Raw genomic sequence first — 26270 nt, 5'->3', positions numbered from 1 at the left:
AATACTTTCAATCTAAACTATTGGTAAAACTCGAAAAGATACAAAAGGGTCGGTATTAGTATGCAAAAGTGAGGTTAAGTTAGCAAAATGCAGGGTAATTTTTTCGAAAACTGTTCTACATAATGATTAAGAAGTATTATGATTGGTTTTAGGTTTAGTTTTTATCTAATCCTTGAATATACAGACCTGAGTATCATTTCTCTTTCGCTTAAATTCTCAACTTTATTTCTAGAATTAATGCGAAAGTGAAATTCGGAACAGGCCTGACAAACTGATAAGTTCCAAAAAAGCATGACCAGAAAATGATAGTGAATAAACATGAAGCGCAATGGAGTTCAATAATAGAAATATAGGTATATGAAAGATGATTTTGATAGAAAGATAGTACAAGTGGAAAAATAGAATTTTATTTACCAAAAATTTTATATCCAAAACGCAGACCAGTGAATTCGTTTGTTGCTCAAATAAAACAATTGTATTTTGATTTATTTTTCTTCTTTTTTGAAAAAGTATCGTATAATTTTTATTCACGTTTCATTATAGACATTTTACAGAGAAATAATTGTGGGAAAGAGGACAATTTCGGTACACGCTTATAAACTCCACTTTCTGGGCATTCAGATGATATTTGGATTCGTGGGTCACATAGTATTAATAGAGCATTTACATTTTTAAGCATTTTTTTCGAATTTTATTTTTATGTTGTAAGTATTTGAGGAGTTCTATTGTTACAGGGCGATAATACTTTGAATGGATTCAATTTGCCAATCATAGAGCTTAAGACTTATGACTATTAATTAAGTGAATTATGATGTGCTCTGTTTTTCTCTAAATATTTAGAAATTATAATTATATTATAGGTGCTGTGATCTGATTCAGTTCGTTACAACCGAGTATTTGCGTGCCGAGAACTGGCTTTGCCTCTGATAATGTTGCACGTTATGTGTGGGCACTAAAATGTTGCCTATTAACGAGAATTTATTTATGCATTAATATCGTATAATATTTAAGAACAGATTAAGTAAATCCGCCCACTGCCATCACTTTAGACTTTATACTTTAGCCGAATTCAATTAGCCACCTTGACTTATAAGGCACAACATTCCATCACGCCTTAAAGATGACTAAGTACCCTACCTCCAACTCTCTCTGTCCCTCAGTCTGTCCGATCTGCGCTCTAATTAGCAGCCTTGTTTCACACATTCATTGAAAATTGCTCGGGTACCCTATAATTTTCAATCAAAAGGCTCCAGCGATTTCTTTTGAGCTCCGAAATGCGCATTAATAAATCAAACAATCGTGTGAATTGTGTGCGCTACCAGGAAATGTTTTGGGCATTTTGGTTTACTCGGGAAATAATATACTTAACTGAAAAACATGCTAAACTCGAAATCCAAAAGTATCCTTATCAGGAAAGAGTTCAGGAGGAATTTATGAATTCTCTATTATAAATAATAATTTTAATAATATTGCTAAAATCAAAATAATCTGCAAATCATTTAAATGTAATTATATTGAAGAAATTAAGAACCGCCTTTTGAAGATCGATTTATGTTAAAGATTTTGTGTGTTATTGAACAGCAATTGTATTTATGATTTAACTTGTTCTTCTTTTGCCTAAAGTATCATAATATTTGACTCATCTTCTACCCAACCTTCTAAGCTATTTAAGCAACCCACACAATTGACTGTAGCTTAAGGCACGACAAACTCAAATTAGCCATAAAAGATCAGAGAGAACAAAACATGGCCCCCAAAAACTCCACTTGAGACTTGAACTAATCAAAAAGTCAAACAGACCGCTAAAAAGAAAACACAAGGCACACACACGCATACACAGTATGTTTTTTTTGTTGTTTATTAACTTACCTGAGGGGCATGGTGAGTCCAGACAAGGATTACGTATCGAACATGTGCGTCCATCACCTTCATAGCCAATCGGACAGGAGTCACACTGGGCACCATTCACAGTATCGTGACACTGAACGCCTCTGCAAAACGGGGGGTAAAAGTCCAGTATAGAGTTTTGGAGTATAGGAATATTACTAGCCATATGTAAATATATGTATGTGTGCACATATATGGTTGGGTTTGTTATTGTTTATTATTATTAATACTGACAGTCAGGAACAAATACCAGGCAACAAAAGATTGTAGAAATAACCGAGTAACCATACAAAAGGCAAATTTATTAATGATGTTCTCCAGGGAAACAGGGAAAAAGGTTACAGTTGGACCCTCTCTTTGGGACACAAAAGCACCGACAAAGCGCAGTCAATACACAACATACCTACATATGTGTGTAAGGGGTTCGGTTCGGGTTTGGTTTTGGTTTTAGGTTCATGTTCGGGTTTTCGGATATGAACAGGAAGAGGGAAGGAGACTCGCAAAGAAAACAAATTACAATTACAAGAAAATGTTATTAAAAGCCGTTGAGACAAAAATAAATAAAAGAAGAAGGCACCACTGTGACCATGTCTCTTGGTTGTAGGCTGATGATGTCCATCCAAATGGCCCATGGCCAAAAAAAAAGTGCAGTTACAAGCTGGCCTGCATGGCTGTATGGCATGTAAATTTCTCTTTATGGTTGTGCGAGTAGTGTGGGATTCGCTTATGGCTTCCATATAACATTTACATTTACATATCATGACATGGACATTAGTTCGTATTCGGTTTTACGGTTAACTCGCAACAGTTCCAAACTCTCCCAGGACATAACTCATTGCCAATCGCTCGTCGCGAATTTCTCAGCAAGTCCATCATCATCAGCCAAACATCCAACTACTGTGCCCAACTGACCCAGAACTCATTCGTTGCCATGTTTTATGGCTTGGAGTTGTAGATCCCCACGATCATGTGGGCAACGCTAGGGCCAAAGCCCTGACTAGTTAGGTTCTTTTGCCCTGAAACAGCCAATCTTAACAGACGCCAATTTTTTCATGTTTCTGTCAATTTTACCAACGATTTTAACACGTTGCTATACTTGTTATACTTATGTTTGTCAAATGTTTGATTTGAAACAAACAGTTTATAGGCACGATAACTATAACTGAATTATTTATAGAATAACAGCGTTACTATTTGCCAATTAACTGGTTAAAAGAAGGAGATCAAACTTAATTGTAAATGCATTTAACAGATAGTTTAACCGCACGTTAACTGAAGTGTGCATGAAATCACAAAGTTAAAAAAAAAATGATCAATTATCAATATTAATTTATCAGCAAACTTTAATTTTGATAAGTCTGAACTTTGATGACAACTAAGACTTAAGAAGTTGATATAAAGCTTAAACTTGAGATTACAAATTTAAGAATTTCGAAAACAACACAACAGGAGATACTTTGTATAGATCTGAATGCAGAATGAATTAAGAGTCCAAACCATAATCAACATATCATACCGCTTGAAAATCGGTCGAGTAGTGACAAAGTTATGAAAGTTTGAAGTTGATTTTTTTAACTGAGAATCAAATTTAAAGTGTTGTCTTAAAATAAATAACTATTAAATTAATGTCTAATTGAGAGGAAGCAAAAGTAGAACAACTTGCCACATCAATAGACAACTGATGTACAGGCAAGTCGACAACCACATGTTGAGCCCTATATGGCAGATGATTATTAAAAGAATTTCATCTTATAATATCCCACGTCAAATGCTTAGTTTTAGCTTGGGTACAACCAGAAATTATGCATACTTTTAAATACAGTGAACGTTCTATAATTAAATCTGGCATGGAAAAATAATTTTAAGAATATTTTATGTAATAGATGAGGAATGACAGAAATAACAATTTTTACAAATAATTCTATATACCTAGTGACCCCTGTAGATTATCTGTATAGAACTGAGACGCAATAAGAGCTCAAGTGTTGTTATTTTAGTGTGGTTATGTGGTTTGCGCTGTCAGTTGGTGGCCAACAACACTTGTCAAAAGTGTGTGAGAGTGTGTGTAGGAGATGTGCGTGTGTGTTTGTGAGTTCGTCAATATTTTTGGTAGAAGCATTTGGCGGCAACGCGCAATTAGCAAAAAGTGTTAAGTACTTAAGTGGCAAGCGGCATCGCGATGAGGCGGCGCTGTTGCTGTCCATGTTCACGTCCATGTCGAGAGAGTTAGAGACAGGGCAACACGGGGAGAAAGCGGGGGAGAGTATGTGTGTGTGCAAGTGTGTTGCCACAAAATGTTGCGTAGGGGTTTTCGTTGTGTCCGGCACTTTGCGCTTTTCTGCTTTGTTTCAGTTCACTCGACCATATTGTCTTAGCTGGAGCCGGGTCTTGAGATCGGCATCAGCATTGGCATTGGCATCGGCATCGGCATCGTTTGAGTGCTGGGAAAATAGTTAGCCAAGCGCATCGAGGAACGCATTAGCATTTCTGCCACTGCCCCTCCCTTCAGCAGTTGCATCCCACTTCATTCTAGCAGTTAGCATGACGAACCCACTTGCCGTTTTACCTTCTTGTTGTTGCTCGTTCTTTTTATTAACCACGCATTCATAATTCATAATTCCAATTTGCTGCTGCCTGGATCGGACTCTGTTGCCGTGTTGCTTGCCTGGTTGCTTGGTGCCGTCTCTGGCTCCTCTGCTCGAGTCCAGTTCAAACACTTTGCCAGGCACCACCCAAAAGACAGAAAACCTTTAGACACGGACCTCGGACCCAAGGGACATCAGACAACGGACTGAGTAATGTGCGAGCATGGATTTGAAGCCATGCAAAAAGGCTTTTAGGTCATTTCCATTTGGTAAACGCGAAATGAGCCACAAAACCAACTGACATGAGGTCTGCTTTAAGCCTTTAACAGAATGAAGGATGGCTCAAACGATAGGCTACTGAATATGTATAAGAGCTTATTCGCATTATCTATATATTTATATAAGGAGAACAAAAAAACGGGAGAAAGGCAATCACAGTTTTGATGCTTTAAAGGTTTCAAAACCTAGAATCCAATAAGATTAAATCTATTTAAATTTTCTATTTATCCGATTCTTTTCAATATTCCTTAAAATAAATAAATTTCGAGAGTTCGAATTTCTCATCAAATATCTGAATTATTATGAGTATTTTTATCAAATTCACTTTGCTTGGCCATATTTTCTTAATTTTTTTAAATTCAGTTACAATTTTATTCACACTTTTGCAACCTGATTTCACAGTTGATACCAAACTAAAACTATTTGCCATCAGTTGTTCAAAGATCTGAGTAGATTTCGCCTTTCGCAAGACGTGATGAACCCATTTTAATTTTCTCTCTATCCATTTGCTCCATCAGTGAATAATGTTCTAACAACATCGCCGAAGCTTATCTATTATTGGGGCTGCGATTGCTGGTCGCATTAATCCCACCCAAATTGATTCTAATGGTAGCACATGCCATGCAAATGCATAGCACTTATTCCTAACAACAAAAACACTTGGCTCTACTGTCCAGGCTCTCCCTTAAAGGAGTTGGTACATCCAACAACAACAACGACAACAACAACAAGCATATGGCGCAAGCTTTGGACAAACTACAACAAACTGCCATAAAGCGGCGTTTATTTTGCCACAGGCCACTTATCTGTGAGGTTGGCAGTAGGTTGGCTGCTGGCTCCAGCTCCAGCTTCAGCTCCAACTCCAAGTCCAGCTCCAGCTTCAATTCCAGCTCAGGCTTGGTTTTGACTTGGTCTTGAGTTAGCTTGTTTTTGTTTTCATTGCTGCGCCTGCACTCGACGCACAGTGGGACAATGGGCAAACTTTGAGCAGTTAAATTTAATCAAATCATAAGCGAAAAAGCCAAAAATTAATTACCATCAGTTGTGTCACAGTAACCAAGTTTTAACTAAAAACCAACTTTTAGTGTCGCACAAATACATTTTTTGAGTGCTTCAAAATAAGTTGACTAAGTCACTGAAAATTAGCAGTAAACAACTGACTCGTTCGCTCATTAGAACATAAAAGACTGATAAATAAAAACTCTACTTCTTCGGGTAATGAACTTTACTAAACCTTATACATCAATTACCCTTCGAACCGAAAGCTTTTTTAATTAAAATTTATCTAAAATTTCAATTATTTTTATATTGCGACAAAATTTGTCAACATATTATATTAAAAAATTTTAAACAAGAGAAAAATAATTTAATTTAATTAGCATCATTGCAAGTAAATAGTATAAAATGAATTCATTTTTACCATTTTCAAATTTCAAATTTGAATAAAATTTGTTAATAATTGTGTGCGTTGTCCCACTGTGCGGCACACGGCACGGCTCGGCACGGCACGGGCAACGAACCAAACAAACAGCCAGAGCCAGTTGGCTATTAATTTGAATTCAAGCAGTCAAACGCTGCCTCAGTCCCGGCGACACAGTCAACAACAGCAACAACAGAAACAGCAACAACAACAGCAACCGCAGCAGTTGCAACAACAACGACAACGACAACGTTGACTTGGAATCAATGGCTCCACTTTTGCGGCGCGGCTGTTGCTTTTTTGGTGCGTAGGCGAACTCGATTCGCGGCTGAGATATGCGTTCCACCGAACTTTGATGTTGCTGTGAACCAGCTACCCTCTCTCTCACTCTCTCTCTCTCTCTGTCATTCTTTCTCTATCTCACTCAGTCAGTCTGTCAGTCTTTGTTGTGGAGGAGCTGCTTTTACCAGTCAAATGTTTGCTGTAAACGTTTTGTTTTGGACCAGGCCTAAGAATCTGTGGGAAAGTTGCCATAATCAAATGGAATTCTGTGTTTTGAAATTGTTCACAACATGTGTATACACATGTTGCGTTCTGCTGCATGTTGCAGCTGCAATCGGATTCCAAATCTCTATCTAAATCTCAATCTTGGCCAGAGTAATATAATCTCTCTTTCTTACTCTCTTGATTGCATTGCTGATTATTTCATCATACGCATAATTTAAATTGAACAACAACAGCCTTAGAGTCAACTTCAGTCTTAGCCTCAGATTGTGCGTTGAAAGGTAGTGAAACTTTTGACGGCAGGTTGGGTTTAACCTACGGCTAAATTATGATTGGCTTTTCTAGTGATAGTCAGCTTTTGAGTAAGGTTTTATATTTTATAGGACAGCGCAGCTCTAGAAATGGAAAGTACAGCTCAAACAACTGAATGTGGATAATTTTGGGGAACGAGTAGGAAAGCTTTTTTGAAATGAGTTGTATAAACAAAAAATTAGAGTTGAAGAGTTGTTAAGCTTTAGTCTTTTTCCATTAACTGTATGTGTATTACATTAAAATTGTTTCTTGTAAATTTTAATTTAATTTTAATTATTAAAATCATATTCTAAAATTGAAATTATGAAATGCATAACAGATACATCCATATTGTTAAGTTCCAAAAATTATCAATAAAATTGTAATGGATGATAAAATTAAAAATAAATATTTTGATCTTTTAACTCTAAAAAACTTAAAGATTTATAGAATGCAACTTTCAGTGTCATAAGAAGATAGTTGGGAAATAAAAAAATATTAACAAACAAATTTAGAATATATATTTACCTGGATATTAAAAGATATAGTGAAATAATAGTAAATAATTATGTTTTGGCTGTAGTTCTACCATTCTATGGCTCTTCTAGTTAATACTCTCTGACAACATATGTACAGTATTCAGATATTGAGATGAAACCCCATTGAAGAGCAGTAATCAATGCTTATTAACAGTTTTGGGCACAATGAATATTATTTGGTATGGCCAAGCCCTTGTGGCAGATGATAGACACACCGCACAACAAAGGATCAACAGGTGTGCATGTCATTAGCTCAAGTTTTATGGCATTTTAATAGAATTGATTTTGGGCATTCAAACTCGACTTGGAAAAGTCAAACAAACAAAGCGCTGACCATGTTTAACTATGACGCCGGCTACAAACATCATTTCGTGGGTTCTAAATAAAAATGATGGTCCAGAGGAGGGAGAGAGAGGGTAGGGAAACTATTGTGTGTGTGTGTGTGTGTGTGTGTGTGTGTGTGTGTGTGTGTGTGGAGTGTTCGGTGTGAGCTTATCCGTTTACCACACGCATTGGCCACATTTCATCGATAATGAAAGATGACAGTAACGAGTCGGCGATGCTGACAACATTTAAAACAATTTTATGCAAATTAAAATAGGGTCGCACAAACTCAAGGCACACCCTGGCCTAGACACCTACAATACACACACATACACACCCGTTTTCAATAATTTACACAAATTTATGGCCAAGATGCTTCCCCTGAGCGTGGCCAGGCGCTCACTTGTCGAGTGCTGTGCTACGAGTATTGGGTTTTAGGGTTCTCACATTTCACAGACCGAAATCACTTTAAGTGTTTTGACACAATGAAGTCAGTCGGTCTTCAGTTCTCAGTTCGGGGTCCTCTCATTCAATATATCTGTGCGGGTTCCCCACACATTTAACTAATTTATGCGTCAGTTTCAAGTGCCATTTGTGGTTCAGACCTCACAGCTTACCGATGCCCCATCCCATCTTCAGCTTCAGCTTCTGCTTCGTCTACATCTTCTTTTACATTATTGCAAAGGTTTTGTTGCATTTTGTTGAACAATTTCTACAAAAATATTCTTCTTCTAAACCGTTATAGTTTTGTTTAACATATTTATGACATGTCTATTCAAATTGTATCAAACTGCCAGAATTTATGTTTTTATTAGTCAATATACTGTAACATTCTGCTGTGGGTCTTATGCATAATTAGTTGATAGTTGACTCAAACAAAAAATGGGTCCAGTAATAATGCCCAGAACGAACTTGATGCCGCTTTCTTCCGGTTCAAAATCCACACTCCATATGGGCTGTGGGTGATTTTACGACTAGGTTCCGCAAAAAGCTACATAAGTATTCTCTGGATATTGGACAACTTCCAGCTGTGCTTTAAAGTAGTCATCATGTCAGCGGGTGACTTAAGAAAACCGTCTTTTATTTGTCTTTGAAATAAAATCACACTTCTTATAAGATGCTCTAACTAGTTGAAATTTAATTCCTCAGTTTTATGGGGGAAATTTTGAAAAGCTAAGTGGATATTGTATAGATGAGTCTACACTATAAGTTAAGGATATACACAATAAGATCGTTTTCTCAAGTTCAGTTTCCAGCATGCAATATTTCTTCAGTTACTACTCCAATAATAAATCAGTTATTAGCTTAGTTAATAGACAACTAGCTTTAAAAATGTTGTTAGCTTAAGTTATTCTTTTGAAGAAGATTTATGAGCCAAGTGATAAACTTGAATGGCATTAAGTGGAGTATCAAGAATTGATGTGCAAAGCTCTTAATCCGACAGGGGATTAGGCATTTTGCATATTGTGATTGTGATTGGCATATCAAGAGTCTGAGATCTAAGCACTTGTCAAAAGGGTCTATCAAGCCTTACTAATGGCAATGGAGAAACTGTTTAATGATATATCTCTCTATTTCTTACTCTGCTCCTTTTCATTCAGAAATCACAGAGCTTGGGGATAAATTGAAATGTCAATGGGCAACACTTCTCAATCATAGATATGAAAGTCTTCAGCTGTCTGAAGTGGCAAGTGGAGGAAAAAGCGTCGCTTGACTGCATCATTAAGCCATAAACAACATCAAATTGCCATTAAGGCCATATGCAAATAATTGCAGACTCGAAAGAGAGATGCAGATACTCGCACATATAGAAAACCCTTTTTGCGAATGAATCTGCTGAACGACATTTTGCGTGTGGCGGCGCCTTTCAAGCGTCGGGCGTCCATCTACGTCAAGAGAAGAGCATGACAAATACAATTAACATGGATGCAACGGCCACGCCCTAAACGCTATTAACAACAGTGAGGACATGGGATGGATATGGGTATATATAAAAGAAAGAAACTTATGTTGTAGTTAATTCTTTTCTTACAATCGACTTACAAAAAGCAGGGTCTGTCCGCGCAGCTGACGCCCGGTTTGCAGAGTTTACCATCGCCAATGAGGCCGACAGGACAACGGCCGCACCTGGGTCCCGAGGCGCTATCGTGGCAATCAACCCCTGTGGGCAGTAAAGAGAGGATCGTTGATCGTTGGCAGTGGAGGTGGAGATGGAGTTGAAGGTGAAGTTGATGTTGGGTGCGTCACTTACCAGGATAACAAGGATTCGCAGTGCGACAGTTGGGCTCGAGTCGTATGTTATTATCGCCACTTGGCTCCTTGCAGCCCGCACAGTTCTCCAACAGCATGCGCAAGTAGGCAATCTCCTGGCGCTGGTGGGCGACGTCTTCCCGCAGCAGCTTAACCAATGCCAAAAGATCACTCAACGATCTCGCGAGGGCGTCTGGAACAATGAGCACAAAGGCGCAAGAAACCATACAAAATAAGAGTTTAAATAAAGCAACAATAATTCATGAGTCGCTACGAGTATGTATGTATGTGTAATGTATGTGCATGTGTGTTTGTGTGTGTTTGTGTGTGTGGGAAGCGTTCAGGCGTCTGACAAGATTAAGGCCTAACCAATGCTAAAATCGCACTCATTTTGAGCATTCACTCCCCTCTCTCTCCCTCTCTCTCTCTATCCAACCAATTCCTGATTGCAACCTAATCCGCTTTGTCGCTTGGACGGCTCTAAGCCCGAACCCGAATCCGAGCTCAGAGACTGGGCCTCAATATCCAGCTGCTAATGCGCTGCGTTTTAGCGCTGTTTAATGCAATCCGACAACAGAGTTGAGCACCCAATTCGATCTCAGCGCATTCAGAGATGCCTCCCACATTCATCATGAATCACAGTCGCAATCGCAGTCACAGTCACAATCACAATCACAGTCACTAATTCTGTGAATTGCAGCTGACTTTATTCTTCTTAATAATGTTTATTTAATTGCATGGAAATAATTTATTACTTTAATTATTCTTATTTTTTGCGTAATAAAAATTATTTACTCATACATAAAAACGTTTCTATCTAATTAATTCTATCCAGGATAAAACGTTTATATTATAAATTTTTTCATGATTTAAATTTACGAACAAAAGCTAGCTACAATAAATTGAATCAATTTTATCAGTTGTAAATCTAAGTTGCATTGTATACACAATTTGTAAAGATTTCCGGAGGTTTTATTTTTCCTGTTTCTGTGGAAACTAATCTATACCAATTTATATCCAGTTTAAATTTTATTAAATTCGGGCTACTACATCCTATAGCTTGGTAGAATCGGTCAAAATCCACCATAAGTATGAAAAACTTTGTTATTATTTTTGAATACTGAAATATTATTTTCTTACTGATTCTTTATGACATTGTTTTTGAGACACCATTAAATTCATAAAATGATTTCTAATAGAAACTGATCAAGTCGAACTTCCTTATAAAGAATGCAAAGATATCTGTAAATTCTTAACTTCTATATCAGTTTAAGCATCATGAATCGTAAATATGTAAAATATATTAGTATCTCGATTATTTTAATGATCGCTGAGTCACTGAGAATTGATCTTTTATGATTCACAAAGCCTGCTGAGTTAAGATCTGCACAGTTATTTGTTCAACTTTCGAATGCACTTCAGTTATCCTCCGTTAAAAGTAGCCTAATGAGCTCTCTGCTCATCTCTAAGTCTCATATGTTGCATGACGCGATGCTAGACACATGGCAACATAACTAAACTAGTCCAATGTTTCAACGGTTCCATTTGCTTTGTCCGTCTGTCCGTCTGACTGTTTGAGTGAGTTTTGTCAACATTGAAAACGCCGCCGCTGCCTTAACGCCCAAACGCATCCGTTAAGGCAATGAAAGGAGGAAGGGGTATGGTGGGGGAGAGGGGACAGGGGACTTTGGTTGTATACTCGATCTCTGATCTTGTTTTTGGTGTGCAACCTTCGTTTCTATCTCGTCGGCGTCATTCATTACGTTTGCCTTTGCGATTTAACATATGCCGCCTGTTCGCCTGCCTCACGTATACGTGTATGTAAATATGTAAGTGTGTGTATGGGTGAGTGTGTGAGTGTGTGGGTTCAGAGCGTGCTACCAATTTGGCGTTTTGCACTGAGCTAGATAAATAATAATTATGCTTGGGTCGTCATCAACCGAACTGCACTCAACAACACTAAAACCCAAACTCAAAACCAGACTCTGACTCAAACCTAGACCCAAACGAGTGCACAAGTTATTCACGGACTTTGGCATATCTCTGGGTTCATTAGTGTTGTCTTTTCAGTGGGCGCTCCCCGCTTGTTGCTCTGTCACTTAGTGGCGACTTATTGGCAGATCAGCATGTGCGTACTCACATATGTACTCACAATCATATAGATATCTACTCGTAATTCTCATATTGCCATATACGAGCATTGTAATTAATTGGCCGCAGATTTGCATGGCATTATCGCATTAAGTAACGACACTTATTACTCTGGTCATATCGGTCTTCAAAGGGTAAGCAGAGAGTACACTGTACATCATGAGCTAAGCCGGATTGGACGGCTGAAAATTGTTCACAACATGGACTTACAAGTAGTTTAACTTCAGTTGTGCATGGTTATTGACAATATTGTAGAAGTAAAGCAGAATATTTTGAGATTCATTACGAGTATATATAGTAGTTACAAAATCTGGTTCTCTTTGAAGATATTAAAAATGTATGGAAATCAATTTGACTATAGAAAAATGGAGAAAATAAATAAAGGTACGTGATATTGAAAACGCTAGAAATAATTAGAAATGATTATTTATTTTTTGAGAACATTTATATATCCTATAAAAACTTCCTTGGAAGATATGATAATATCTTCTTATAAACATTATTTTATTTGATAATTTTTATTTTATTTTCTTTTTTTTTTTTAATTTTTGAAAACCAATCAGAGAGGAAATTTCGTACAGATGATTTTTTCTTCTCAAAGCTACTCAAGTCAAGTTCTATCCTAACAATAAAATTCGCCCAACTGTTAGTAATTGTGGCTTAATTGAATTATGTACCTTGACTGACACAAAACGCCAACTGTTTCTGACAAAAGATCTATGCAGAAATAGATAAGTTAGGGGAAACGCCTTGTAAAGGCCACCGTCCCACCGAAAAAAAACAACTGCTGTTGAAATCCCACTGAAAACCTGTCACAAGCCGATCCACGCCCCAAAAGCGACGAGTGTCATCGACTTGCTTTATGACTTAACTGCGATTGGTAAGTAGAAAAAAACTGTGTAGGGCTATAGCCTACCTTCACAATCTCCATGCATGATGGGTATATCGCCGCGTTCCACATCTGTAGGTATTTCATGTTGTCGCTGATCGACGCCGTCACGGGCTAAAGTTGGCTCATGGTAATAATTGCTGCGCACATCTCGCTTCTTGTTCTTCTCTGCAAGAATTGAAGAATTGTGGGCTGTAGAGCAACCCACTAGTGCACCACCACAACTGATCGATAACTTACCACGCTCGCTGATCTTGTTTCGCAGCATGCGTCGATTTCCTCGACGATGCAAACCCTTCTGACAATTGGCACGCTGCAAAGAGTGTTCCATGTCTGCATCAAAGTGCAGGGGATATTTACGTTCCCTGAACTACGGAACAAACAAAAAGTCAAAGATCTAATATTCTTCAATTGCAAAAGATGGTAAAACTCACCAACTTGATAACTGGATCATCCATTTGAGTATAGAGCTTGGCCAGACCCATGTCAATGTCGTGGAAAGTGCTCGCCTTGCAGTCCACAAAGAGTGTGATTCGATTCTTGGAGAACTGCAGTGCCAGAGATCGTATGGTGCTCGTCTCATTGATATTGGGTATATCAAAGTTGCGTGACTCTGTCGCTCCATTGGCGCTTATGTCAAGTGTAACGCGTTGCTGTTTGCGATCCAGGAAGAAGGACATCTTATGCTTCAGCATGGGAAAGTCAATCATGAACAGAGCCTCAATCGAAATGTGCAACTTGCGACGCGGTCTGGAGTGTACAATAACTTGTTAAGCAACTGATAAGCCAATCCTCAAGGCTAAGATGAATTTACCTTATGTGTCGCGTGGATATGACGACATCGCCTTTCCTGATGTACTGCTCCAGCTCAGCAGAGGCAACTGTGACAAGACAAGAGATAAGATAGTCGAAAGGTTAAGACAAATACATTTCATTACGGAAATATGCTTTCAAGGTGACGAGTTGAAAAAGAAAATGAACCTTTACGCGGATTAAGAATGAATTTATATCACATGATATGTATGCATATGTATATATTTGAAGGATTAATTAGCACTGCCTTCCAATCTGCTATCCATTGAATTTTATGTATTATAACTGTCCTTTTATACTTTATACTTTTATACTTTATTTAAGATTCCAAGGTGAAATTTCATATTCATATTTGAATACTTTACACAAAAAATTCAACCATTTGAAATATTATAAAATCTCAATAAAGTCTCAATCATTAAATGTCATTTAAAATCTTTTAAAAAATGAATATTTTTTTCAAATATTTGTAATGTAACTCTTCTATTAAAATCCTAATTTAATAATCTAAGTTATAGGGAAACCAAGTCTCCAAACTGTAAATGTCTATAAAAGCCTCGTTTGCATATTTACTAAATTTTTTTCGTAAATTAAATTTACTTCAATATTTTTAGACCCCGTACTTAAAAAAAGTACAGGGGTCTATTGGGTTTGTTTTACCGAATATGTGCGTAACAGGTAGAAGGAGGCGTGGCAGACCCTATAAAGTATATATATTCTTGATCAGCATCAATAGTCGAGTCGATATAGCAATGTCCGTCTGTCTGTCTGTCCGTCTGTCTGTCTGTCTGTCTGTCTGTCTGTATGAACACCTAGATCTCGGAGACTATAAGAGCTAGAGACACCAAACTTGGTATGTAGGTTCCTCTATACTGCAGGCAGATCAAGTTTGTTTCAAAAATCAGCCACGCCCCCTTAACCGTCTGCAAATCGACATTGAAAATTTCATATCCAAATTATAAGAGCATTTTGAAAGCCAGAAATTCCAGATTTTGCACAGATGAAGATATAATTGTCCTAAATTTTTGCTGAAAATTTCATTCTGATCGCACAGTAAATAGCGAAGATATTCAAATAATAAATTTTGCTGTTAAATTCGTTGATGGCGCGTTGGCAGTAATTAAAACTTGAATATCTTGATAAAACAAAAATTTATATTAACATATTATATAACAAATTGGCGTCCATTCAGACGTGAGCTTCGGTGGCGCAGTGTACTGAGTCGCGGAGTCGGACATTGCTCGTGGGTTCGAGTCCTGCCGTATGAAAGATTTTAATTTATTTATGTTCGAATTCAATTTCATTTTATATTAAAACAAACTCAGTGCTTATTTAAAATGTAATATTAACATTAAATGTTAAAATATAAATTATTTCTTTTACTTTTAATTGAGCACTAAAACAAGCAATATGGCCATTTAGGAGGATAAAGACATAGTGAGAGTGGCTCAACACTTTGAGCCTTTGTCTTTTGAAAATTTTTGCAATTTTGTCGCGGTTTCGATTCCCGGCGGGAACAACTTTTTTTCCAGCTGAATTTAAGCTTTTTTTTTTAATTTTTACAATTTATTGAAATTGTTATTTATGAATGTTATACTGACATTTAATATTGAATACATTTTTAAAAATTTCATTTAAATAATTTTACATTGGTATTTATATAAACGTTAAGTTAAAATTCTATGTTAATTTCATGTTTGTTATAAATTTACTGTGTAAATTTATGTTTTTAGTAAATTTGTCTTTTTTTGGTTTTCAATTATTTTACGTGGTGTTCCCTGGGTGCCGATAAAATTTTCAATTATATCGGAAGAAAATTCGAGCGGCGACAAATTTAATATATAAGAGTTTATGGTAATCTTAAATATTATTTAGTTTTTAGAAGTGACTGATTTTGGATAGTAAGTACGGGGTCTCCGACAGTCGAGTATGCTCGACTGTAGCACCGGCCGACTAGTTTTATTATATAAATGATATGTTATCAATTGATCTTAGACTAAAAATACCCAAATGATTGATTTGAAGATAAAACTCGACTAAAACTATCTTTTCACTATTTTCTTATGTACTCATATCATCGCAGCCTAGACAAACTTCCGCCAGGAAAGTGATAGATTGTTACACGTATCGATTACAAAATCAACATAAAGTAAAACCAAAATCAAACACTGCCGTTTGGAAATTGTTTGCTAATCCTCATTCAAAATCTTTGGCACTTGCTCTATCAGTTTTCGCGCCTGGTAGAGATTATTACAACACTTGGCGCTGTTTATTTTGGTCAGCGAATGATCGGATAATCCCGCCGCATGTTGACCCAAAAATAAAAAAGGAAAAGAAATACAAAAATGTAAAAAGCAACCAGATACGTATTTGCACAAGATCTAAAGACCCTAAAGATATAATGAAAGTATGTAGAATTTCACGCATTTGTGCGGTTATTTGTCATGTGTAGGAGCAGTGCTTTGACAGGCGAATGTGAAGTGACCTTCACGATATCGTGCCACACTCAATCAGAGTTGGACTCCACATGGCGATTGCAATTGCAATAGCAACTTGGTCAGCTCGTGATCGGGCAACGCCAACGCCATTTATGGGGCAGGGAGGTCGACAACATACTGCAATTGCAATTGCAACTGCAACGGACAACTTACAACTGACACACGACGTTGACGTTTGCTTGGTATTTTCTGATTTACATAAATCGCTATTTGAGTTGATTTTTGGGCGATGCCAACTGTCCGGCAAATATTTACCTTGCGGGTAAACGGCTATCGCATGTTTGCCCATAAATACAACGGTAAACATAATGCGGGAATGCGGTAATGCGGCACCTACCTGGATCCAGTGAGAGTGATGCAACCTCCACAATCGCCAGCCCCATTGCGGCCAGACCAACTAGCAACACGCGCGTCCAATTCATCGCCAGAGTCGTCTTCACTTCGATCTGATTTGTGCCTGCGTCCGCTGCAATATAAATAAAGTGCACAACAAACAAGGCAAGAATAATTAAAATTTGAATGACAAGATTACAATACCCTAACATTTATAATAATGCAATATAAATTTGATGCCCATTAAAACCATGAAATACGGAGTACTTTTTAAAAATGTTATGTTACATGTGAAAATTATAGAGCTTAACCTGCTTGTATAAATTAAATTATTTTAATATTTTATTTATAAAATAAGAAGAAAATACAAAAAATGTATTTAAAAGACTTAGAAAGTACAAAAAATCTGAGTAAGAACTACAATCTAAACTCTTAAGCAATTTTTTTATTCGAATATTTGTTATTTTTAGCTATGAAGTAAGTTAAATATATACAACGTTACGTATTGTAATAGAATATATGTATATATGACAAAATCAGTTTATATTACAAGTATACTTATATGTTTAAAATACATTACAAAATGGATATACCCTCTGCAAGGGTATAAAATGAAGACAGAAGACACTCAGTCGGTGGTTGTTTATTTACGTTTAAAAATAAAAGCCCATAAAATGCATTGTGGCTGCCCCATAAAATCGCATAAAAATAATAAATAAAATTCAAATTAAAATGTTATAACGAGTAAAGCAAAAAAATAATAAAATAAAATTTAAAATGAAATGTTTTGCGGCATTTTCCAAATTCTTAACATGCAGTTATTGAACTAAAAACTGTCCATGCCATGCTCTGGTTTCGTGCCGGAAGTGTTGCTCCGGTATCACCTATATACACATACATATATATCTTTTATCTTTCTACCTATGTGTATCTTTTATCTGTGTGGCCATCTGTGGGCGTAATAAAGCATTTGCAGCTTAAGATTTTTTATATTTTTTCCACTTCTGTTGATTTTTAGTTTCTCGAGATTTATGTTGGATTTTTGCAATCATTCTTTCGTCGGATCGTGTTAGTTAAATAAATGTTTAGTTGATGTGTTTTGGAATTTTTTGTTGTTTTTCCTCAATTCTGCTTTTTCAGGTGCGGTTATACAGCGGAAGCGGGAGAGCAAGTTGAGGATTTCTTTGTGGCATTATTTTATGTTTTTTTGAGTCTTTTTTATTCGTTCTTACTTTAAATATTAATAAAACAGACAAGAACAACTCTTCAAGCAGCTGGACAATATCAAGGAGCATCAAATAACAGTCTAATAATTTTTTAGATTTGCTTGTGCTATTTTCGTAGCAGCTGATGTACATAATAAATATGATCCATGAATTAGAGTTGTCATTTAGCAATCAATCTGTCTGGTAAAGAGTTCATAATGGTGTAAAAGAATAACTTCAACAGAAAAACCAAACAGGTATAAAACAAACATGTTAATTCAAATTTGTTAGTGCTTATTTCTTTTTATTTCCTTCTTCCTGGATTAAGAGATCAAGAACATAACTAATGAATGTGTAAGCCATGTATTATTTGATCTCTCACATGGCCATCACATTTCAAATAAAAACCATAAATCGTACAACTAACTAGTCAACTGTTTATCTTATTGCTCCATTACCACATTCACTCCAATTTCTCCACACTTTTCAGTTTCTTTGCTCAATAAATAAACCCGTTGCTAGCAACAACAAGAGCTACCGTCAATTGAAGTAATTTGTTATCAGGTGCTTAAGTCTTTCAGTGATCAAAGACATCAAGAGCCACAGCTTTATAAGTCTAGGGGATTGCAGTAGGAGCCTGAAAGTTGTGCTATAGTTCCAGTCACTAATAAATTGTAGAAAATACACAAAATTTAACGATCAATGAAATAAAATAAAAAGCAAAGTAAGTGCGCATTAATTGGCATTAAAGAAGGGGCAATCGTAAAAACCCAAGTTGGATTACCACACTATCGAGAAGTGTTATAAACTACTTGCGGAACAACAACAACAACGAAGTACGATATAAATCGAGTAGAAAAATCGTATTTCCATTAAAAAGAATTTTCATGCTTAAATAAACACAAGAAATGTGGCCATCTTCACGGCCTTTTTAACTTGGCTTTAAAGGGGTCCCAGGAATGTGCTAACGGTCGAGGCAACAGCAATGTCGTTATGGCCTTAAAAGACAAGAGCTCAAGAACTTCTGCCAATACTGGTCGAAAAAAAAAACCTGAGTGACAGTTATGGATTTATAGTGGCAGTTTGAATATTGCCTTCTAAAAATCTTCTCTCTCTCTCTCTCGTTTTCTGTATGTATGGCTGTCTGTCTAGCTCTGGCCATGTTTTAGACACGCTCTCTACAATGTCACTGAGTCACAGGCTCAAAACATGTGCCATTTATGGTCGAAATCGCAATTGGCAGTGTTACAACAGACTTTACCAGTTCTTGAAGTCTTCTACTAAAAGTAGCTGCTAGTCAGGCCAAGCACTCTGGCTGAGAGTTTTTAAAGTAGTTTAAGGTTTTTATGTGCCACTTGACAGAGTTTATTGAGACCTGGGATTAAATTAAGAAATAATTGGGATTATGTACTTAGCAGCAACAGCTAGAGAAAAGGCAGAAATAAATATTGACATAGTACTTAAGCTTTAAAAGTCAACCATAAATAATTAAAGATTTATAGATGGAAATATGAATTTTTTATGATCATAAATTTAAAAAAGATAACAACAGAATCTATCACAATATCGATTGTTAATAATCGAAATATTAATAGCATCTTTTAATAACAAAATTTCATGGATACCTGATATTATATTTAAAAAAAAAAAAGACTTGTTGACCCAGTGGATCTAACTCTTGCATTTGGGGTCCTAGGCTAGATCCCTATTAAGAAAAAATAATCGGATTCTCTGAATACTCACTCAATCACTCTGAAGAAGACAATAATAGATCTTCTAAGAGCTTGGCTTATTTCCAAGTAAATGAAAGGCTTACAGAAGGTTCTACACAAGTCAGGTTAAGCTCTTCAAGTGTTCATTGAAACGTATAAATGTTCCGATAGCTACTGTAACCATACCGCAAAGAACATTTCCCACCAATTGTCAATCGAATGCCTGAAATCCCCACAGTCTTTGCGCACTGTGGCACTAAACTCCTAATCCCCAGTCCAAAATTTATTAAATACTTTTTAATGCCTCTCGGGGCATGCATAGATAGATCTCTGCCCAGCGCCCACGCAGTCAACATAAGTCCAAACTGTCTTCAAATGGTTGACAGCACGTCGCCATAGAGACGCCGCCGCATCAACCTAATAAAGCGCACAAATCAAAAACAATGATGCTGAGGCTTAGACAGACATATACATAAGTATAAGTATGTCTATAGATTGATTGACATTTAATTAAGCAAAGGCAAATGCACACGGAAGCCGCAAAATACGACAACGACGACATTGACGACCACAACAGAAACTGTCACCCACTGGCCGGGTTAAAACTAACTGATCTAAGTCGATAGAACAAGATTGTCGGCATCATGGCAAAAGGCGTTGCTTGTTTATCATCAGAGGAAATTTGATGCTTATCGAAAAAGTTTTCCAATCAGATTAAATGGAAACTGGCAGGCGCCCTAAGCGTATAGAGAGCGGGTTGCTTCTAAAGTAAACTTTTAAAACATTTCTAATAACAACATTGCAATTACAACGATATCTTAGTTTTTATGAATTTTTTCACATATTATATAACATATTATATATTTACATATACTTTAAATGGTTTAGTTATTAAAATGTTATGCGTAATAAATATTCTTTAAGGATCATCACTTGATTAAACAAAATTTCATAGCTTTTCTTGATTTTAAAATAGAGCTCAAAATAATATAGTGTAAAGAAGCTGATGATCTTACACCAAAGAGAAAATGTCTTTTTTACTTAACAAGTTCTTGGATAATCCATAAAATTTGATTACTATGGTATTTTTAATAAAGTTGTAACAAGAAAACAAGAGCAACAAACACATGACTCATCTGCATTTACTGATAGTTGGGACAGCCCTCGGTATGGCATTAGAAATTCAAATATTTTGACTGTGGCATCGCTCGATAGCATGCAACATGTGCCCCGAGTCCCCCAGGGCGATGAAAAGAGCGCAAAAAACGCGATCGCTGGCTACTGCAACTCAGTTGGCTCTGTGGCGTGTGGGTAGGACAAGTTTTCGCGCTAGTCTTCGTAGTCGTCATAGTCGTCGCCGCAGGCGTCGTGTCACTGAAATCAAATCAGCCGCGTTTAAATGCTCAACCGAAAACTCAAACTCAGCTTCCAAGTTGAGCTCGAAGTTTGTGCTCAAAGCACTGGCAAACCTGCTGTCAGTTGCTGGTTTGACACGGAAAGAAACGACGGTCGGCGCCTACGCATCTTCAGACCCGGCCCCAATGATAGAGACAGGGAAAAACAAAGAGAGAGAAAGACAGCGAGGAAACCTAACTAAGCTGCGCTTAGGAAAATTCTTCAACGGATTTTCATTTACAGCAAAACTTTCTTCAGCTTTTGTTTAATATTTCTTATTTTTCTTCAATTTAATTGAAAAACTGAAACGATTTTGTATCGCCTTCGCATTTGAGTTTGAGTTTGAGTTTGCCTGATAAATTGGTTTCATTATGGCACGAGCATAATAGATTTTTGTATAACTTCCGGCGCAATTCGAGTGGAGTTTGTTTTATGTAAAAGTGTCAAGATCCCAACGAGTTCAAAAGCACTTGACTTCAACATTTCTGTATTTCAGTTTTCTGTATTTCTCTATTGATGCCTTTACGTATCTATTTAATTTTTTTTGGGTTTTCATAAAAAATGCAGTAGTTGACAGCTGAAAAGTTGGCCATTCAGCTATTACACAAACAGATTTAACGCTCCTTCTCCGACTCATTTCATAATATTGAAAGGTCTGTCAATTATATATATGAGTACGGTGCCGATTTCTGATTTTTGGTATGGTAATTGCCGCCTGCCAAGCGGCTCAATCAAACATCCAACAAAAAGAATAACATAAAAAGGTGCATAAATTGTCTGTGTAATTGGGGCAGAAGGTGGTAAATTAATGACTTTTAAATAGCATTGGAAATATACAAGAATGAATAATTTACTTTGCTGAATTTGAAAATATACAGAAAATTATTTTTTTAATAGTTTTAATATTTTGTATCAAATATTTGTTAAGTTATTTGAATTGAAAAGAGTTGCAGAAGAATATTAAAAAAAATATATGTAAACACTATCTGTGTTGGGAGTAGAGAAGCCTATATACCTGTAGTAAAGATTGACATGCAAAAGATTTTTGAGCAACAATTTAAGACGATAGTGATCTTTTTACATGTCTTTTAAGATTCAAGCAAAAGAAGTGAGGACAATCTGATGAACAGCATGATTTAAAATGATGTAAACAAATATTGAATTTAGGAATTTGTTTATTATAGTTGTAAATCAAATTAAAAATTCCAATTCTAGTATTTATATGGTAATATAACAAGTTTTTGTTCCCAAACAGTATCATCTGACTTAAGCACATTCCGTCGATCTTTAACCGGCAGCAACGAAATGACTGTAAACATATTATTATTGTCATAAACTTCAATACAATATGTCACAAATGTGGCTCCTATATAATCAAGTGATTATGTCAGCTAGTTAAGGCACACCCGGTAAATCTGCCAACTCATTTCTCTTTACGGAAAATCAAATTAAAATTCAGTTAACACCAGTTCGCAAAATCGTCAGGCAAAAAAAATATTTTTATCTTTATAAGATCTAGCATATTTTTTAATGAATGATTTTTTAAGCGTTTAAATTGGCGCCACGTTTCCAATTTTGAAAACAAAAGCAACTACTTTGAATACCTGTCAAAACTGTTTAGAATATGTTTAAGATGTAATTAAGCCAAAAAAAAAAAACGAAAAGCTGTTAACTTACTTTGATGAATCATTAAAATGAAGTTTCGTTTCTGCCGAGCTTGAATCACATTTGACGCCAACAATCAAACAAAAACCTAAATTTATATTATTGTTGAATCGATTTGAATTGCAAATATAATGTTGGTGCCGAAATGCAGTCAATACAAAGCATTAAAATTTGTAAACCTAATCTGACTCTGAATAAGCCTTTTGAATTTTACTCGAGACGATGCGCTAATTTGTTTGCCACAATTTTCCAGTTGATTTGCATTTGTTTATGAACTCATAACTTGGAGCGGAAATATCATTAACAGCAATATTATTTATGTTTTAATAACGCCAGCGGCACACTCACCATATATGGCCAACTCTATTAACCACAATACAATTGTATTTTATAATATATTCAAAATAATAAAATAACCAGCTAACCGCAGTCTCTGAGACATCGTCGAGGCAGCTATAAATTGTTATGGTAATATCTTCAGTGGGCGTTTTTTAATTGAATTGGTCGAAACGGCAACCAACAACGAAGAATGTTGAAATCAAATAAATATATTATACAAAATTTGTAAGTATTCATTTGTAAAAGAGCTGTGGAACGTGCTCGCATTTGGTCAGATTGTGTTTATAACGCTCAAGCAAAACAAAGTCGAAAAATTGCTTAAAACGAGAAAGGAAATGCCAATTAATATTGTGGCTGCTGTTCACCTCATAAACTTTTTATTTTATTCCCTGTACAACTAGTAAGAAGAATATTTATAATTAGCAGAAACAGTAAAGTCATCGTAACTTGTATCAATGTTCTCCTGTTTAACATTTTATGAGTACGCTTAATTTTCTCAGATCTTGAAAAAACTTCAATTTTAAAAATGAGCATTTGATTTATAGTATCTATATTTTAGCACGTCCTCTTTTGAATTCTCCTTATAAAATAAAATTTCATAGCCTTTGAGTTATGTTTTGGTCTTTTAAAGCATATTTCTAATTCTCTTTTCAATCTTTTATAGCACCCAATTGTCCTCAACTGTTGTAAAACATATTAATTTGCTTGAATATACGACTCATAAAAATCAACCTGCTTTTAATATGTGTGGAAAGTCTTTTAATTAATAGATTATGACTTGGCTTTGGTATTTATGGCGCCAATGTAGATAAGGCCAGAGATCTTTAGATTAATGTACAGACGTTGTTTGGCTCGTAGTCAAACTGGGTGTGTCTAATTAATATGTATCGATACTATTTAAATTACAACAACAATTAGCATGATTTAGTATCAGATATGAAGTTGATGAAATGCTAGTTTTCTTCTGCCGCATAATTATATTCATAAATTGGTCAATTAATACGGCTTAAATTACAGCCAACTAAGAGTTTTGTAATAATTTTGAATTATTACGGTTAGAAGAGCTCTATGGTTAAAAGAAATGGTAATTCGAAATGTTATTTATTGGATAGGCTAAAAGCTATAGATCTTATTTGTATTTTCGAAATTCTTTTAAGCACGTCTGAATCTTGAAAATTTGAAATGCTGTTAATTTCACTTTCTTATGTGTACAAAAGAGAGATTTGCCACCCAATTGGTATGACTTGTTTAACCCACTTAAGAGCCGTTTTATGGCCTTAACACTCACCTCTTTGTGAAGGACGTTGCACGTTCAACGTTTCCGTTGTTTTCTCTATGCCACTTGGACTTTCAACAGCCTCGTAGCGGCTTCTTACTCGTACTTAATTCAGACAGGGGCAACTTGAGATGATGCCACTTATTGCTGTCAACGTAAATGTATTAAGAATAACAACAACTTGAGTTATCTTTATGGTTGTTGCCACACACTTAATTTCCTGAATTTTCGGGATAAATTTATTCACTGGTGCAAGATCAAACAAATCGCATCGAAGGCTCTCTATTTAACACTATAAGAATCGTTAATAAAACGGATGCATTAAAAATTTGAAACCCTTTTTTTTCAAGAGACAACAAACATAAACAACAACAAATATATGCACACACAACACACACACTACACACACGCAAAGATCTTTTCGATTGATTTTATTAGAACGAACGGCACACGCGACTTTGACGATGGGGATGGCGATGGCGACGATCCTCAAGCGATCGCAACGGCTACACAACTGAACGAACCTGTGGATGTGGCTGTCGTGTAGGCAGTCAGAGGCAGGCTGTTCGGTGTTCGTGCTAATAAAAATTAAAACACTTTTATGCTATTAACAACAAGAACGCGAACCGTCGGCGATGGCGATGACGATGGTGAAGCCACCTTGACAGCCAAATGGAAATTGGAATGAAAATGGGAAATGATGATGCTCTGGGGCGCCTGTCAAAATGCACCACAGTGACAATTTAACAGTCGTCCGTTCTGATCTGTTGATATTTGTGTAATAATCATCCATATAACAACAACAAACGAGCAACACTAAAAGCCGTCATAGATCACAATCAAATAGCGACAAAAGTCGCGCGCGTTTATCGATAGTTGCGCGCGTTTATTATTTACCTCTGTCCGCTTTGTGTACCGTCGTGATCAACGTGCAAACGCACACTGAAGGGTAACAGCCGCGACACCAACATCAAAAGCAGCAGTAGCTTCGGCAGCGACTGCGGCAGCAGCAGCGACGGCAGCAGCGAAGCCAGCACCATTGGAGGCAGTGCGAGCAGCATTTGTTGTTGCACTCGTCGCGTCGTCGTCGCCTGATTGCAGTTTGTTTTGTTCTCAGCTGTTGTTGGCTTTGGCTGCGGTGATGCTGGCAAGATGTTGTTGTTAACTTGTTGCTGTTTGTGTGGTGTTATGATGCTGCTGTTGTTGTTGGGAGAAACGCGTTCAGCGAAGCGGCCGCGCAGCATTTTGTCTTCGTTTGTGTTTCTTTTGACGCGTGAGTAAGCTACGACGCCCACGTGCAAATTTGCGTAAGCGATTGCAGCGTTGCCAGACTGTTGTTGGCTTTGGAAAAGTAAATGACTGGTAGATTAGGAATTGATCGATGGCTCTTTGGGATTTTATTCAAGCTTAAAAATCTCGAAGTTGGAAGGCATGAATTATTTTCGATTTGCAGGCTGGACTTAGTTCAACTTGAATTGAACATTGGTTAATTGTAAAAAAAAAATAAAAATTTATTTAGATTTTTAAAATATATATTTTTTTACTTGATTTTTAGGTCTTTAAGATTATTTCCTTACTTTTTAAGAAATGGTTTTACTGGTTTTAGCTTTAATATTTTTCACTGTTTCAAAATAAATCCAAAATAAAATTATAGAAAAAAATATACATATATAGAGTTTAATAATTATATAATTATTTCAATTTGCGTCGGACACATAACTTTAAAGTTCACTTCTTGATGCAATTCAGGGATCTGGTAAACGATTTGAAATTGTACGTTAACAGCAGGTGATATTTGCTGAATTTATAAATGAACATTAAAAATAATTTTTGTCAACTCTTATTCTTTGCTAATATTCACTTTTCCACGCATTTATTATCCAATTAAGCTCCAAGATAGGCACTAATGTATGCT

At 36.3% G+C, this 26270-nt stretch overlaps 1 protein-coding gene across 1 annotated transcript; it reads right to left on the bottom strand.

The window, feature by feature from the left end:
• Window positions 1–484: 484 nt before the first annotated feature.
• LOC117780108 lies at window positions 485–25318 on the bottom strand. Its single transcript, XM_034616515.1, has 11 exons — window positions 25253–25318; window positions 24368–24647; window positions 16768–16896; window positions 13934–14000; window positions 13554–13869; window positions 13360–13489; window positions 13147–13287; window positions 10081–10272; window positions 9873–9990; window positions 1870–1991; window positions 485–964 (listed from the first exon to the last, which is right to left on the bottom strand). Exons 3-11 carry the CDS (start codon window positions 16850–16852, stop codon window positions 876–878), a joined length of 1260 nt encoding a protein of 419 aa, XP_034472406.1. The 5' UTR covers window positions 16853–16896; window positions 24368–24647; window positions 25253–25318; the 3' UTR covers window positions 485–875.
• Window positions 25319–26270: the final 952 nt, after the last annotated feature.

The sequence above is a fragment of the Drosophila innubila genome (genome assembly GCF_004354385.1).
Source record: "Drosophila innubila isolate TH190305 chromosome 2L unlocalized genomic scaffold, UK_Dinn_1.0 4_B_2L, whole genome shotgun sequence".
Taxonomy (NCBI): Eukaryota; Metazoa; Arthropoda; class Insecta; order Diptera; family Drosophilidae; genus Drosophila; species Drosophila innubila.
Note: the sequence above shows the minus strand (reverse complement) of the source record. Positions and strands in the feature narration are given on the sequence as shown.

Excerpts from the sequence above, each read along its gene's own strand:
- LOC117780108 (XM_034616515.1), bottom strand. The coding sequence starts at position 16,852 with ATGAATTGGACGCGCGTGTTGCTAGTTGGTCTGGCCGCAATGGGGCTG. Across the intron at positions 14,001-16,767 it reads ATCACTCTCACTGGATCCAG|TTGCCTCTGCTGAGCTGGAG; the intron begins GTAGGTGCCGCA and ends GTCTTGTCACAG. Across the intron at positions 10,273-13,146 it reads CATGCATGGAGATTGTGAAG|ACGCCCTCGCGAGATCGTTG; the intron begins GTAGGCTATAGC and ends TCATTGTTCCAG.